Source organism: Biomphalaria glabrata, chromosome 15 (genome assembly GCF_947242115.1).
Source record: "Biomphalaria glabrata chromosome 15, xgBioGlab47.1, whole genome shotgun sequence".
Lineage (NCBI taxonomy): Eukaryota > Metazoa > Mollusca > Gastropoda > Planorbidae > Biomphalaria > Biomphalaria glabrata.
Genome location: NC_074725.1, coordinates 20,376,047 through 20,390,524, shown reverse-complemented (window position 1 = coordinate 20,390,524; position 14,478 = coordinate 20,376,047). Strand labels below are relative to the sequence as shown.

At 40.3% G+C, this 14,478-nt stretch overlaps 2 protein-coding genes across 4 annotated transcripts in view; one reads left to right on the top strand and one right to left on the bottom strand.

The window, feature by feature from the left end:
* LOC106071704 (uncharacterized) overlaps positions 1–14,478 on the top strand; it is a 212,782-nt gene that overhangs the window by 28,573 nt on the left and 169,731 nt on the right. The gene's annotated exons all lie outside the window — the stretch shown is intronic.
* Positions 9,186–11,865, bottom strand: LOC129923181 (uncharacterized). The gene is made up of 3 exons (XM_056013106.1): positions 11,806–11,865; positions 10,554–10,635; positions 9,186–10,198 (listed from the first exon to the last, which is right to left on the bottom strand). The coding sequence occupies exons 1-3, from the start codon at positions 11,863–11,865 to the stop codon at positions 9,186–9,188; spliced, it is 1,155 nt and encodes a 384-aa protein (XP_055869081.1).

Sequence of the window (14,478 nt, the reverse complement as noted above, 5' to 3'; positions counted from 1 at the left end):
TTTGTTTGCGTAGCGTTTTTGATGTGGTTTGTTTACTTCATATTTAACAATTGACATGCTTCGTTTTGTTCACATTAGAAGCTGAAGAATGCGTGATTCTTATTTGACAACAATATATTCGTTCTATTGTAATTATAACTATTTTTTTCTTATCTCTTAATGTGGTTAATACTAGTGTTAGGGTAACTTAATATTGTAAATATAATTTCGTCTGTTTATCTAGGGTTAGGGTTAGGGTTGTCTTTCCGTCCGTTCATCCGTCGACCTTCCATCTATATAAATAAATAAATATATTTAAGCTAACGACTCCAACAGTAATACGTGAGTATGGATACTAAACAAAGACATATCTGTTGAAATCGAATTGATTATTTGAATAGATTGATACAAAATGAATCGGATGGCTGAAGGCACCGTGCCGCCACTGCTCATGCTAACATTACAATCACCCTTTTCATCGACAGTGTCACATTAGTGTAATGTCATTGCTCTTCTCAGCCCTTAAAAAGGTCATCTAAATACAGTGATGTCATCCCGCTTGACATTTTAGACCAATCCATGTTGTACAGAGTTCGACAAAAAAAAAAAAAAAGACGCTAAAAATGTAGACTCGGAGAGATTGGGAAGTTATTTATTGAAAAGAAACAAAATATATGTGTTCATTTGCTACTGACCAGAGAACTTGTCATCGTTTGAAATTTGATCTATGGTTAGAGGGAGAAAGAGAGAGATAATGAGAAGGAGAGAGAAAAGAAGGAAGAGAGACTGGGAGGGAGCGCAAGAGAGAGAGAAAGAGTAGGAAGGAGGTATTGTTATGGACAGAGGAAGAGGGAGATGGGGAGAGAAGAAAGGGAAGGAGAGAAAGGGAGTAAGAGAGAGAGAGAGAAAGAGAGGAGGAAGGAGGGATGGACTGGAAGAGGGTGGAGAAGCGGGAGAGATGGAGAAAGACAGAGGAGTTAGAGAGGAGGGAGAGTGTGAGAGATAGGGGGAGTGAGAACGTGGGGAGAGGGAGGCAAAAAGGAAGAGTGAGAGAGAAAAAAAGAGGAAGCGAGAGAGAGAGAGAGGGCTGAAGAGAGAAATACATGTTAAAAGAGAGACAGTGAGAGAGAGAGAGCAAGATAAAGATGGCAGGAGGCAGAAAGGGAAAGACTGCAAGAGAGCGAGATACTCAGGGCGAGAGAGAGAGAGAGAGAGAGCGAGAACAAACGTGACGTAATACAAACATTTTATTAGCAGCACCTGTCTATATCTCCGCCTTTCGTCTCCAGTACATAGACCTACCTCTTGTTTTTGTTGACTATAGTGCTATAGTACAGTACATTGTAAACGAACTAAATAGTATAGATAATAGGAAGCTCTCGTGCTCCCATAACACACCACAGGGATCTCGATCCTAAACGTGTGTGTGTGTTTGTGTGTATTATTCGTTCTATTTTTTTCGGCTCACAAAATGTGCCAAAATACTGCAATCTGGCTAACTTTATGGCAATCATTCCCCCCCCCCCACCCTCTTTTGGCTTATCTTAATAACCGAGAATTATAATTTAGCTGAACATGAAGAGTTTATCTGGAAATCAATGCGTAGATAGATATAGGACTAATCATAGGACCCCCCGCCCTCCCTCTCCAATGTTGTCAACTGTTTTGTTGTCCATGCTTCGGATGTTCCTTCAGAGATACTCGACATCCTAGTCCAGACCTCCCGACAAGCAAGGTATGAACCCGGGATCATTGAGACGACCGAACGAGAGTCCAGCGCGCATACCGCACGACCAGGCATCCATCCTTAGCATCTCAGACATAAAAGTGATGATCTGTTTTCTGACTTCGTTATAAGACATTAAAGTCTACCCCATCACAACAGTCTTGCATCAGACTTTTGAAAGAAAAAAAAATATGTTTATAATTACAGACCTTTTTTTTTTATTTATTTATGCTGAAAACAATATCCCCGATGTAACGGAAGTTACGGAACCTTCCAATCTTCTGCCGAGGAGACCAAGTTGTCTTCAAGAGGTTACGGAACCTTCCAATCTTCTGCCGAGGAGACCAAGTTGTCTTCAAGATTGATCCACTGTGAGCAAGTTTGACGACGGCTTGGTAGCATGGGGAAACATGGCAAGAAATGACTCAATTAAACACCGCAGTCCCGCTAACTGGGTGACCTTTCATCGCAATCTCGTGACCTCGTGGGGGGGGGGGGGACCACATTTGCTCTGTTAATGGAGTACCTTTTTTTTTCTCTCTTAATGTTTTGCCCCCCCCCCCCCCTCCTCCTCACCTCGTCCTGTTCCCATTTGCTACAGTTCAAACACATTTGCCACACACACAAAAAAAAAAGAAAAAGATTTTGCCTATAAGTTTAGTGCTTGATGATAGAAGACACCATCGGTAGAGTCTATTGACCTGAAAGGCAGAGCTTGGTTGGGAGAGAGAGTCCTGGAGTTGACAATGTCGGCAATTTCACTAATTAAAGATAGTGGGGTAGTTTCTTGACACGCAGTTAGTGTTTGTTGAGCGATTACGGGAGAACAATTACCTCGGAGGGCAGAACCTTGGTTCTAGTTTCAATCGGGTTCAAGCCCTAACAAAAGGTATTTGTGGTGTGAAAATAGTTTAGGGTCAAACGTTGTTTTCTTTGGTCAACAATAACTGATGGAGAGATAGAAATATACAAACAATTGGTAGCGTTCGTCGGGGTCAAAGGTTAAAACAAGCAAACACACTAATACGTAAATAGTAATAACACCAAGACAATACACTGTGAATTTTGTATCAGTCTATAACAATTAGTAACAAAACAATAAAAACGCACCAACAACATATAAATTAATACATGAATGACAATTATTTTTAGAAAAGGTTAAAAAGTAACTACCAATGGGAAAATGTCTTCAGGCAATGATGTTACACTCAATAAAAGTGTCCTCTGTATCCTCTGGTAATAAGTCATTGTTATTAAATATGTCGCCACCGCCCTATTTTTTAAATGTTATTTGATTAATTGTTCATGATTCTATATAAAATTGTCCTTATCTAAGTAAACTCCCTGAAATCCTGCCATTGAAATTGAAATGTATCCACCATCTAGGCGACACGAAAGCAAAAAGAAAACAAAATCCGATGATAAATGAAAAACAAAAATGTCTATTTGTCCTAGGCGACCCCGGGCCAATCGTCATTCGACCCTCAAAGGGGTCGCGACCCACAGCTTGAAAACTCCTGCTCTATTGACTAATCGAATGTACATAAACACATGTAGAGTCAAATTAATGTGAATTAAGGGATAACGTCCCGTTTCGCCAAGTGGTGGTGGGGGGGGGGGGGGAGGGTGCTCTGAGCTTTAGCTTGTATTGCCTCTAGGAACACTGTGTGCATCCTTTATAGATTAGTCTTTAGTACTTTATAGATTAGTCTTTAGTCCTTTATAGATTAGACTTTAGTCCTTTATAGATTAGTCTTTAGTCCTTTATAGATTAGTCTTTAGTCCTTTATAGATTAGTCTTTAGTCCTTTATAGATTAGCCTTTAGTCCTTTATAGATTAGTCTTTAGTCCTTTATAGATTAATCTTTAGTCCTTTATAGATTAGACTTTAGCCCTTTATAGATTAGTCTTTAGTCCTTAATAGATTAGACCTTAGTCCTTTATAGATTAGACTTTTTAGTCCTTTATAGATTAGTCTTTAGTCCTTTATAGATTAGACTTTAGTCCTTAATAGATTAGACCTTAGTCCTTTATAGATTAGACTTTTTAGTCCTTTATAGATTAGTCTTTAGTCCTTTATAGATTAGACTTTAGTCCTTTATAGATTAGTCTTTAGTCCTTTATAGATTATTCTTTAGTCCTTTATAGATTAGTCTTTAGTCCTTTATAGATTAGCCTTTAGTCCTTTATAGATTAGTCTTTAATCCTTTATAGATTAATCTTTAGTCCTTTATAGATTAGACTTTAGTCCTTTATAGATTAGTCTTTAGTCCTTAATAGATTAGACCTTAGTCCTTTATAGATTAGACTTTTTAGTCCTTTATAGATTAGTCTTTAGTCCTTTATAGATTAGTCTTTAGTCCTTTAAAGATTAGTCTTTAGTCCTTTATAGATTAGACTCTCCCTGCTAAGATTTAGATCAATTGGTCGGGAAGATAAACATTAGTGCTTCCAAATGTAACACTTATTGCCTGAATTTTGTCTCATCATCTACTTCAACCCCCCCCCCCCCTCCCCCAACTTTTGCTAATTTTGTCCCACTTCTGCCTCTTACAGTCTTACGTCGAGTGACAGACACAATGAAGTCAGCGCCCTTTTCATCTGTTGTTGTTTTAAACTCGCTGACAGATGGATCATTATAACCTGTCACATGACATTTCGACATGTGTATGAGTAGCAGTAAACTGTGTGTGTGTGTGCGCCCGCGTATTGGTGTGTTTACCTGTCTTTGACAGAGAATGGTCGAGGTCTAGATCTATATCTAAAGTAGGCCGTGCGGAATGTTTGGTTCGGATTGTAGCAATTAGGAGGGCGAAAAAGGGAAAAAAAGGGGGGGGGGGATGAAAACGAATAAACTGTATTGAAAAGTGAAGTTCTGACTTCCACATACAATGTGACAGGTTCAAAGCTTTTAGTTGTCAGAAACGTATTATGTATGTTTGGTTTATTTTCTCACTCTATGAGGAGGAGGGAACTTCTTGTAGACAATGAGTGCTTCTTTTTACTAGTTTGATTTCAACATGCTGTTGACATAAATGAGAAGAGAGAGAAAAGAGAGAGAGAAAAAAAAATAGAGAGAGAGAAAAAAATAGAGAGAGAGAGATGAAAGAAATATAAGATAAAAATCAGAGAGTAGAGTTATGAGAGTGAAAATGAGACGACGAAGGGAAATAAAGAGAGAAGATAGTATGTACACGTAGATAAAGAGGAGAGATAAAAGAGACTTGAGAGAGAGAGAGAGAGAGAAAGACGTGAGACAATGAGATAGAGAAGAGAGATAAAAGAGACTTGAAAGAGAGAAGAAAGACGTGATACAATGAGACAGAGAAGAGAGATAAAAGAGACTTGAGAGAGAGAGAGAGAGAAAGACGTTAGATAATGAGATAGAGAAGAGAGATAAAAGAGACTTGAGAGAGAGAGAGAGAGAAAGACGTAAAATAATGAGATAGAGAAGAGAGATAAAAGAGACTTTAGAGAGAGAAAGAGAGAGAGAAGAAAGACGTAAGATAATGAGATAGAGAAGAGAGATAAAAGAGACTTGAGAGAGAGAAAGAGAGAGAGAAGAAAGACGTAAGATAATGAGATAGAGAAGAGAGATAAAAGAGACTTGAGAGAGAGAAAGAGAGAGAGAAGAAAGACGTAAGATAATGAGATAGAGAAGAGAGATAAAAGAGACTTGAGGGAGAGAGAGAGAAAGACGTTAGATAATGAGATAGAGAAGAGAGATAATAAGAGACGCGAGAGAGAAGAAAAACGTGAGACAATGAGATGGAAAAGAAAGATAAAAAGAGACTTGAGAGAGAGAGAGAGAGAGAGAGAAAGAGAGAGAGAGAGAGAAGAAAGACGTGAAATAATGAGAGATGATAGATAAGAGAAAATGAGACAGAGATGAGATGATAATCGGAGAGAATCAGAGAGAAAGAAGAGCTATGAGAAAGAAGCATTAGAGAATTCAATCTGGCCAGTCTTTTGTTTTTTGTCCAACCCAACACAGGCACACAACGTACACACACATACACGAACTTGAACAAACACAAGAGGTTAAGTAGGGGTCAACAGTCGGTGATCAATGACCCGAAGACCTGACATCCTCATCATTCTGTGTGATCTATCATGGAAAGTATCTATCAAACATAAATATAACTTGTCTTATGGTCAAGTCATCTCAGTGCAATGTACCGTATCCCCTAAATCTAATCACATTAAAGCCATGCTATAAAAACAACGAGTTCTTAACGTACTTACTAACCAAATATAAATCTTTTTTTTTTTTACCGCGGAGATGTCGCGGTAGGTCCAGAGCAGTAGCTCACTCTTGGAATTCAACAATTTAAAAAAACAACAAGCATACAGAAACAAAAAAAAAAAAACAACAGTTAGTGTTTTTAACTTTCGCAAGTGGTTGTACGATACTGTAAGGACTTAGCTTTATAGCTTTTTTTTTATATAGCGCTACTTTCATGCTTATAGCAGAGCGCAATGGTCCAATCTCTTTTTGTGGAAGGGGGTATCTGGGAGAAGGTTTCTCCGTGCTGCCTTTAGTAAACGCAACTCTGCTCGAGTCGGGTGTCATAGGTAGCCAAGCCAAGCCAAGTTTAAGCGTACTAAGCCTCTCGACCACGCATCCCACCATATATAATAACAAGGTTTCCACCAATATATGTTTTATTATTGTTGTTGTATTATTAACAGTACATCATAGACAGCCCATTAAGATCTGTTTCAGATACTACATTAACCTCCCTTGTTTGTTTTCTAAAACACTCGTGAATTAGTCAGTGAAAGTAAAGCTCAACATTCATTGGTAACACCAAGCGAGAGATTATGACGAGACTACGAGCAAGTTAATCTTCTCACAGACAATCAGGGCCGGACATAGGTCACTGCAACCTGTGCGGTCGCAGTGGACCTCGCACTTTCATAGACGTCGCGCTAATTTTAGTTGTAAATTATTTAATTGAATTATTATAACATATATAATAACAGGGATTCCGCGTCCTATTGATTTCCCAGGGCCTCCAGGAAATCTCATGTAATTGTAAAATAAATTAAAAAAAAAAAGTCCTGGAAATCTGAAATGATTACAAATCTCCTTGCAAAGACGAATCTATTTTTTAATACAAAATCTTAATTTTGACATTATGCTTAAAGGCACTACGCCTAACAGCAGAGTTTCTCGCCAAGGCTCTACGGGAGGACTGATCTTTCCAGCCTTGCCATCAATTGGAGTTCATCTCAGGTTAAGGCCGGCCCTGCAGGCAATTAATTACTAAATTAAAAAGGGTCAGGCCAAAAAAAATAAATAAATATATATATATTAAAGTTAAAACGAACTTGCTAACGTCCCTGACGTGATAGAACAGAAGAGTTCTCTACCTTGATGAAACAGGAGAGTTTTCTGACTTGAAGAAACAGAAGTTCCTTACCTAAAAGATTTGTTTCGTTAGGACCAGTTTCAGTAAAAACTATGTATGAAATGCTTAAATCTGGAGTTGGGAGAAAACAGGATTAATAGTCACCTCTTCACTTATCATTTTCCCCTTCAGTTGCACCGTCACTGTTTTACGTTGAAGGAAAGTAAACTTTAAAAGGAAAACAAAAAACAAAAAACAAATAGTGACCTCTCGATAAGGTCCGGCAGACATTTTTTTTTCTTTTTACATTTTTTTTTACTTCCGGGCTAAAACAATGCCGCTCATTTGTATTGGTACGCCTATGTAACCATGGTTACAACTAAATATGGTTGCGGTTTGTCTTTGTTCGGAGGGCGAGCCCCTAGGGGAAGGCAAAATGAGTCTTGGATTAGCAGACGACAGACTGTCAGCAGATGGAGTTACTGCGCTCAGAATAGGCCAAAGATTAAAATATTTTAATTTTTCTTAACAATATTTTAGATTAGAACCAGTAGGACATTGTCAGTCGGGGTGGGGGTGAGGGAGCTATTTTAAGGGTCTGCCCACGACAATAGAAAGTTTTTTCTCTGACCGAATGGGATAATAATTGGAGTCACGAGGTGGTCATCGGATTTTCCACGTGCAGCAGAAATCAAACAGTAATAGTACAAAATAACAGTAATAATAACAACAGTAATAACGTTATTAATAATAAAGACTGAAATAGTTTCTAGACAGCTTGTGAACTCAATGTTTGGATTATTGTTAGGTGGAGAGAGAAAGAGAGAGAGAACGAGAGAGAGAAATTGAGAGAAAAAAAAAAGAAAGTGAGCGAGTAAGAGAAAGCGAGAGGAAGAAAGAATGAGAAGAGAGAGAGAGAGAACGAGAAAAAGAGAAAGATAGAGAGTCGTAAGACGTTGTTAGCGATCCAATGTATATATACAAAATCTTATATATAAAAAGAGAGATAGATAGACGGACAGACGGACAGACAGACTTTTCACTTTGGCGGAAATAAGTTCTACGCTATCAACCAATATCTCGTCTCCTTCCTATTTCCTCTCTTTGACATTGTGACACTGCGACACAGGTACGTGACTCACCTCCCCCCCCCCCCCCCCCTTTCTCATGTATTGCTTTAGTGTTATGAGGAAAAAAAACAGTATTAGAAAAAAAAAGGTCTGGGATCTTGGCAAGAGGGGGGGGGGAGGTAATATACGGCTAGGCACTGTCAGTTGAAGTCTAATTGAAGCTTCCTGGTGAGGTATCGATTTATTGATTTTTATTATGCACCCGATAGGACCCGATTCCCTCTCCCCGACTCCTGCCCACGCCGTCTAGTTTACAGCACTTAACTGTGTTTTTCAACATAGGAATGACAAAAAAAAAAAAATAAAAAGATTCAGAAAGTAAAGGGTTAAAAAAATGAAATGAAGGAAAGATAATTACGTTCTTAGAAACAGCTCTTCCTTGTCTTTGTTTATTCATATTTCTTAAACCACAATAGAGCTTGGCCTTCATATTTATTTAAATGACATAATCCACTTAATTTACACCATTCACAGTCAAAATCCATACTCCATCCACTCTCTCTCTCTCTCTATCTCCTTCTCTCTATTTCCTTCTTTCTCTTCATCCCGTCCTATCTTCCTTCTATTTTCGATCTCCTACTACCCATCTTTCCCGCTTCTCTCTCTCTCTCTCTCTTTTCCCCTAAATTCTCTCTCTAATTTTTTTTTCTCTCGATCCGTAATTTCTCTCTATTGTTAGAAACTGACATATCTGTACTGATACAAACTCGAAAAATGGAAAAATTGCCATTTTGTTTTTGTTTTTACGTTTTTCCAAATAATAGGTCCAGGTAATCATATTTGAATAAAAAAATGAATTAAAACCCCTGAAGCAATTAAAAAAAAAGAAACAATTATGAACATTTTTTTGGTCATCCTTTCTCAATTAATAATTATCTTCGCTAAATATATATAAAAAAAAGTAGTTCCATTGTATGGTGACCTTTAGTCGTAAAACGACTAATGTTGATATCATTGGTAATCCTCCATGCACTAAGGTCTAAATAGAGTTTGTTGTCAACCACATCTAGTGTTTCCCCCTTCACTCTGTCTTGACCCTTTGACATCATGTTCTGTCAGGATGTAGCACTGTTTGACATCAGGTTCTGTCAGGATGTAGCACTGTTTGACATCAGGTTCTGTCAGGATGTAGCACTGTTTGGCATCAGGTTCTGCCAGGATGTAGCACTGTTTGGCATCATGTTCTGCCAGGATGTAGCACTGTTTGGCATCAGGCTCTGCCAGGATGTAGCACTGTTTGGCATCATGTTCTGTCAGGTTGTAGCACTGTTTGGCATGAGGTTCTGCCAGGATGTAGCACTGTTTGGCATGAGGTTCTGCCAGATTGTAGCACTGTTTGGCATCAGGTTCTGACAGGATGTAGCACTGTTTGGCATCATGTTCTGCCAGGTTGTAGCACTGTTTGGCATCAGGTTCTGCCAGGATGTAGCACTGTTTGGCATCAGGTTCTGTCAGGGTGTAGCACTGTTTGGCATCAGGTTCTGTCAGGGTGTAGCACTGTTTGGAATCAGGTTCTGTCAGGATGTAGCACTGTTTGGCATCAGGTTCTGCCAGGTTGTAGCACTGTTTGGCATGAGGTTCTGCCAGGATGTAGCACTGTTTGGCATCAGGTTCTGCCAGGATGTAGCACTGTTTGGCATCAGGTTCTGACAGGATGTAGCACTGTTTGGCATCAGGTTCTGTCAGGGTGTAGCACTGTTTGGCATCAGGTTCTGCCAGGATGTAGCACTGTTTGGCATCAGGTTCTGTCAGGGTGTAGCACTGTTTGGCATCAGGTTCTGTCAGGGTGTAGCACTGTTTGGAATCAGGTTCTGTCAGGATGTAGCACTGTTTGGCATCAGGTTCTGCCAGGTTGTAGCACTGTTTGGCATCAGGTTCTGCCAGGATGTAGCACTGTTTGGCATCAGGTTCTGCCAGGATGTAGCACTGTTTGGCATCAGGTTCTGACAGGATGTAGCACTGTTTGGCATCAGGTTCTGTCAGGGTGTAGCACTGTTTGGCATCAGGTTCTGCCAGGATGTATCACTGTTTCTCATCAGGTTCTGACAGGATGTAGCACTGTTTGGCATCAGGTTCTGACAGGATGTAGTACTGTTTGGCATCAGGTTCTGACAGGATGTAGTACTGTGCTCCTTAGGCGCTCGTGAATGTTCCACAGTGTTAACACTCGAAGACTTTCCCCATGTTTAGGTTTAACTAAACGCAGCGGAGACTTGCATTCGTAGTTTTTATTCCCCTAGGTGGGGTTGAAGGTTCCTGGTAAGTTACCCCTTGTACGATCTAGGAATACTCCTTGATCTATAGACTATTATAGACTTTAGAAGAAAAAGAAAACATTTCATGATCTCTCCATAAACAATGTACCTATACATGAAGTTACTTCATACAGCTCAGGTATCTGTAGGTATTTCATGGGAATACCATCTTGAGAATCTAGCAAAGAACTCTACACAGATACCACCTTTCTAGCATAAATTAAATAGTTGTAAAATATCTTGAAACAAGCGGACTAGTTTTTACTGTAAAAGTAAAAAGTAAAGTTCCCCTTTCAGACCTTGTGGTCTATAGGGCAGATGATGTAAAGGTCATCTGTTTCTGTGGCCTCCGGTTAACGAGGGTGTCATGTGGCCAGCACAACGTTGAACCGCCTTTACTTTTCCCCAACTGATGTCAGGTACCCCATTAGAGCTGGGTGGCGCTCAAAGATCCCGAAATTAAAAATCCCAGGATTCGAACCCGGGATTGGAAGCAAGCGCTTTACCGCTCAGCCACCTCTCCTCACAGTTTTTATTGTGTGACAAATCAAAATGTTCCACATCTACCACGTCATCCAAACAATGTCACAACTAGTACAGTGGACTAGAGGTCGATGTACCCGACACACTGAGATGACCGCCAATTTGGCTTCTACAATTGAGAAGACTGTTGAATTGCTGGGTTGTTATGTCTGAATGTCGAAATTACTTGTTAAAAATGTGGTCTTCCTCTGGCCTTGGAAACGAAAGGAAGACCACGCTTAGTAGCAATTTGGTTTTCAAAACAAAAAAAAATTGAGAAAAAACAAAACAAAAAAAAAACAATTACTTTTTTTCCCCCTTTCTACCCTCTTATGATCATACACACACACGTACACACACACACACACGTACACACACACACACACACACACACTTGCTTTGTCCAATATTTTGTGCGATATCGTCAGATTGGCTGGCGGTGAAAATTGGCGGGGGGGGGGGGGAATATTGGAAGATTGTTTATAAGGCTTTGAATGTGTCAGAAGAGACGGGGGGGGGGTGAGAGGGTGAAAAAAAACGGGGGGAGGGTGAAGAGAGGAGGAAAGAAAAAGATGCGAAAATTAAAAGATTGATGGAAAACAACACAGATAAGATAAAAAAATATTTTCAAAATGAAAGAGAGAGAGAGAGAGAGAGAGAAAAGAGATAGAGGGAGAGGTGAGAGGGAAAGAGAAATAAGAGAGAGAGAGAGAGAGGCGGGAGAGGGACAGAGAGAGGGGGAGAAGAGAGAGAGAGGTAGTGTGACATCTCAGACTGTCTTTCATTCATCCTCTATTTCTCTCTCTCTCTCTCTCTCTCATTCCCCGTTCTTTCAATACCTTTAACTTCACCTTTTCTTGTTCCTTCAAATAAACCAAGAACCAATCAAGAAGCCTCATGCTCATAGCGACATCTCTTGGGCGTAATTGAAATACATAAAATGGGAAGAGTGCTGGTTACTTTCTATTACGATAACACCAAAAGAAGTCACACGTATGTTAATATTAATAAATCACTTTTTAATTATATGCACATTTCTGATGTCCAGCAAAACATTTTCATTCTGTTCTGCTTAAAATTTATATTTTCTGGATGGCTGCGTGGCCGTGTGGTACGCTCTTCTATCATCACGCTCCGAACCCCCGCTCTGTGTTAACCCTTGTCCTGCAGGAGCTTTGTGTTAGGACGGAATAATCTTTTACCCTGATTGACCGTTTGAAAGCTAACATTTTCTTGACCTATTTGCGTGAGATGGTGCCACCACTCCTTCACGCGGTTCAGTTTCTGGCACAGATCATGCACTTGTCTTGGAATAGCTCCATATTGTAGACTTTCTTTGTCTTTATTGTACTTTCGTTTTAGTTTGGTATCTAGACTTTTAGAAAATTTTTTGTGGGCTGCAACTCTATCAAATATCTTCATATCATGCATCATACATAGCCAAAGACACAGAGACACAGAGACACTAAAACACAGAGACACAGAGAACAGAGACACAGAAAACAGAGACACTAAGACACAGAGACACAGAGAACAGAGACACAGAGACACTAAAACACAGAACAGAGACACAGAGAACAGAGACACAGAGAACAGAGACACTAAGACACAGAAAAGAGACACACAGAACAGAGACACAGAGACACTAAAACACAGAGAACAGAGACACAGAGAACAGAGACACAGAGAACAGAGACACTAAGACACAGAGACACAGAGAACAGAGACACAGAGAATAGAGACACAGAGAACAGAGACACTAAGACACAGAGAACAGAGACACAGAGAACAGAGACACTAAGACACAGAGACACAGAGAACAGAGACACAGAGAACAGAGACACAGAGAACAGAGACACTAAGATAGAGAACAGAGACACAGAGAACAGAGACACTAAGACACAGAGAACAGAGACACAGAGAACAGAGACACAGACACTGAGACACAGAGAACAGATACACATACACAGAGAACTGAGACACAGAGAACAGACACTGAGACACAGAGAACAGACACTGAGACACAGAGAACAGAGACACTGAGACACAGAGAACAGAGACACTAAGACACAGAGAACAGAGACACAGATATGTTTATTGAGTGACTAGATATAGCCAACTTGATCCTTTTCACCTTTAACTAGTCAGCGAGTAGCGGTGGTCAAGCCGGACAGAGCAATGAACCAACACGTTTGTGAGATAAAAACACTTTTCTAAATGACTTTCAGTTTTGTGCCAACTGACAGACAAAAACACATGCGTAAATACAATAATAAACACAATGATAACAAACACACACAGATACATCATCCTAGATACGCAATAAGCAACTAGACATAGATGCAAGCAATCGATCCACTAACAAACACAGATTGTATAGATCCACCAATAAACACACTGACAGTCTAACACTTGGGGGGAAACTGTCACCACTTTGATCTGACGTGAGCACGTTTTCGTTATGCGTGCTCAGGCGTCCTCTCCCCCCTTCCCCTCCTGTCTCTCTCCCTCCTTCCTCAGTCGACGCCTTCATTCCCAGCTATTGATTCGGCGCATTTGGAGTAGAGGGTGAATCCGCGACCTCCGACCTCCGATCTTATCTCAGATGTCATCGTGCTGTATGTCAGCCAAATACCTCCTCCTCCGTTCCCCTCCTCTTTCGTGTCAGTTTAGCGCCATCCAGTTTCTGGCAGAGTTCAGGCACTTGTCTTGGAATAGCTCAGCACTCTGAAGTCTTCCGTTGTTTTCTCTTTTTTCTGTACAGCTCTTTTAGGGATTGCGTGTTCATTTATACATCGTTGTATACCTCTCTACTCTCTCTCTCTCTCTTCCCTTACCCATTTTTTGTTGCCTCTCTCTTTTTCTTTCTCCTTCCTCTCTTTATTCTTCCTCTCTTCATCTCTTCTCCTCTTTCTCTTGCCCTCTCTCATCCACTCTCGTTCTCCCCCCCCCCCCCGTCTCATCATATCTCTCCCTCTCCGCTCCACTCTCTCTTCATATTTTCTCTCTTTCCCCCTCTCCTCTCTTTCTTCCCCGATATATGTATCTCTCTCTCCTTCGCTGACACCCCTTCTCTCCATCTCCCCCTTGTCTCTCTCAACTTTCTTTCTACCCCTTTTTTTTCAACTCTTTCTCTATTCGTCTCTCCCTTTCTCTATCCTCCTCTCCTTTTCTCTCTTCCACTCTCTCTCTCTCTTTCTGTCTCTTCCCTCTTTCTCTTTTCCTCTTATTTCACCACTATCTCTCCTTCTATTTCGTAAACATTTTATGTTTCTCACTTACTCGTTGTTCTCCCCCCCCCCCCCCCCACCCTGTCGTTTTCTCTTATCTGTAATTGTATATTGAAGTGGATGTAACATGGAACTTCTTATGGGAAGAGTACATTTTGAGCAATCGTTATGGAAACAGAAAAACCAGAATACCATTTCAGCCTTCCACATTCGTTTATCCACACACCCACCTCTACATCCGCCACTGCAGCGTTAACCATCGTTCCATCGCTCCCTCCCGTT